The 2,517-nt window shown below is 43.3% G+C and overlaps 1 protein-coding gene across 1 annotated transcript in view; it reads left to right on the forward strand.

The window, feature by feature from the left end:
• The window catches only part of ASH1L (ASH1 like histone lysine methyltransferase), a gene marked incomplete in the record, with an annotated part of 35,058 nt that overhangs the window by 12,417 nt on the left and 20,124 nt on the right, over positions 1-2,517 (forward strand). The window contains 1 exon segment of the mRNA XM_072428827.1: positions 1,050-1,139. Within this exon segment, the coding sequence (XP_072284928.1) occupies positions 1,050-1,139 (90 nt within the window).

The raw sequence follows: 2,517 nt of genomic DNA on the forward strand, positions 1-2,517 counted from the left end.
TGGTAGAGGTCGGGTGCTGGTGGAGGCGGTGGTAGTGGAAGCGGTGGCAGGGGTCGGGTGCTGGTGGAAGCGGTGGTAGAGGTGGAGTGGTGATGGAAGCAGTGCTGGCAGTGGCAGTGGTGGTGTAGGCAGCGGTGCGGGGGAGGGGGGGGGCTGAGTTACGCCTGCAGTGTCTGCACCGTCCTTGCAGATGCTGGGGGTGATGTAATTACATGATAAGCCTCCATAGAGGAAGCAGTGACATTGCAGTCAGGTTATATATAACATTATAAGGACTTTCTGCTAGGCTGCTTATATACAGCACAGTTCAGTCAGGCTCTTGTATTATCCGGCATGCACCCTATTGGCTACACTGGATGTAGTTGAGCCTCAATGGGCAGATCCGGCAATCTGTACCTAGAATCCTCTCCCACCCTCAGCCATTTTTACCATTAGGTGATATCATAAATAGTTTTTGTTATTGGGGATGCAGCTGGAGAAGTGAGACTCCCTGAATACCTCTGCCATTATTGCTATGTGAAATCAGAACTTGATGATTGCTACTGCCCCTGGTGGGAGGGAACAAGGTTCCTGGTGGATGGAGCCAGGACTGAGATCTGACACACTACTGGTCTGTTGCTGTCCCGTTCCAACCAATAAGATTTTCTCTCAGGGACCGGTCATGGCAACAGGTGGACGGCACTGTGTCATGGCTGCTCGTTGGGGGGGGGTGACACGTAGCTTGACATTTGTAGAAGTGATGAAGCAGCTTTCAGAGCTGTGATAAGTCTTCTGCATGATAAGGGGAGCAGATCATGAAGATTTCACCACAGACAGAACATGGGGGGCCTTTGGGCTGGAGGTTGGGAGTGCAGCGATATTGGAGTGTCATTGGAACAGTTGGTCTACTCTGATTGGACTGCACGGATTGGCCTGCACTGATTGCTCTGCATGGATTGGTCTGCACTGATTGCTCTCAGATTGATGCTGATCTGATTGGTCTATACAGATTTGTCTGTTCTGATTGGTCTGAGATTGATGCCGATTTAATTGTGTCCTTCATCTTGCAGCTTCCCAAGAGCGCAGCCTGAGGACTCCAGACGGTTCCAGTTATAGTCCCTCTAGAAGAAGGACGACATCTGAGAGCACTTCATGTTCAGGTAATGGAGGAGAGCTCCTCGGGGCCCATTGTAGGTGAGGCCTAGGACAGATCCGGGGCACCTGGATATTGTGACAGTTGTGATTGTATGGGGATCTCAGGTGTGTGGATGATCTGTGTCCCTTCCTATAGGTGATTCTCTGTTCTGTATTTCTGGGGGCAGAGACTTTGATTAGACTTTTATGCTGAGACTTTTATCTGCTTTCATTATCGGGCACACAAGACGTGAGATGACGAGGAATGATAAAGAGATGATAAGGAAATGATGAGATGATGATAAGGAAATGATGAGATGATGATAAAGATATTGTAAGTAACTGATAAGGAAACGAGATAAGGAAATGATGAAGAGATGAGGAGTAGATGATAAGGAAATGATGAGGGTCTAGATGCTAAGGAAGTAATGAGGAGACAAAATAAGCAAATGATGAACAGACGATAAGGAAATGATGAGGAGATGATAAAGAAATGATGAGGAGATGAGATGAGATGATTGAGAAAAAATAAGGTGACGATGAGACGATAAGGAAAAGATGAGGAGATGAGATGATAAGAAAATAATGAGGAGACAAAAAGGAAATGATGAGGAGACCATAAGGAAATGGTGAGGAGATGAGGAAATGGTGAGGAGATGATAAGACGATAAAGAAATGATGAAGAGATAAGGAGATGATAGGGAAATAATGTGGAGACGATAAGGAGTTGATGACAAAATGATGAGGAGACGAGATAGGGAAATGATAAGTAAGTCATGAGGAGATGATGAGGAAATGTGGAGGAGACTGTAAGGAAAATATGATGAAATTATAAAAAAAGTTTGAGGAGACGATAAGGAAATGATGTCATAATAAGTAGATAAGGAAATGATGAGTAGATAAGAACGTAATGAGCAGATGATGATGAGGCGATAATAGGAAATGATGAGGAGATAATAGGAAATGATGAGAAAAATGATAAGGAGATGATGATAAGATGATGTTGAGTTCATAAGGAAATAATGGGGAGATGATAAGTAATTGATGAGGAGACGATAAGGAAATGATGAGATGATGAGGATTTGATGAGAAATTGATGAGGAGATAATAGGAAATGATGATGAGATGATGACGAGTAGATAAGAAAATAATGAGAGGATGATGGGCATGATGAGGAAATGATGTGGAGCTGATAAGGATATTGTAAGTAATTGATTCGTAAACGAGATAAGGAAATGATGAAGAGATGAGGAGGAAATGATTAGGAGACGAGACAGGAAAATTATGAAGAGATGATAAGGAAATGATGAGAAGACGAGATAAGGAAATTTTGAGGAACGATAAGGAAATGATGAGGAGATGATATGGAAATAATGAGGAGACTATAAGTAAATGATAAAAAGA

The sequence above is a fragment of the Pyxicephalus adspersus genome, chromosome 12, assembly GCF_032062135.1.
Source record: "Pyxicephalus adspersus chromosome 12, UCB_Pads_2.0, whole genome shotgun sequence".
Classification (NCBI taxonomy): domain Eukaryota; kingdom Metazoa; phylum Chordata; class Amphibia; order Anura; family Pyxicephalidae; genus Pyxicephalus; species Pyxicephalus adspersus.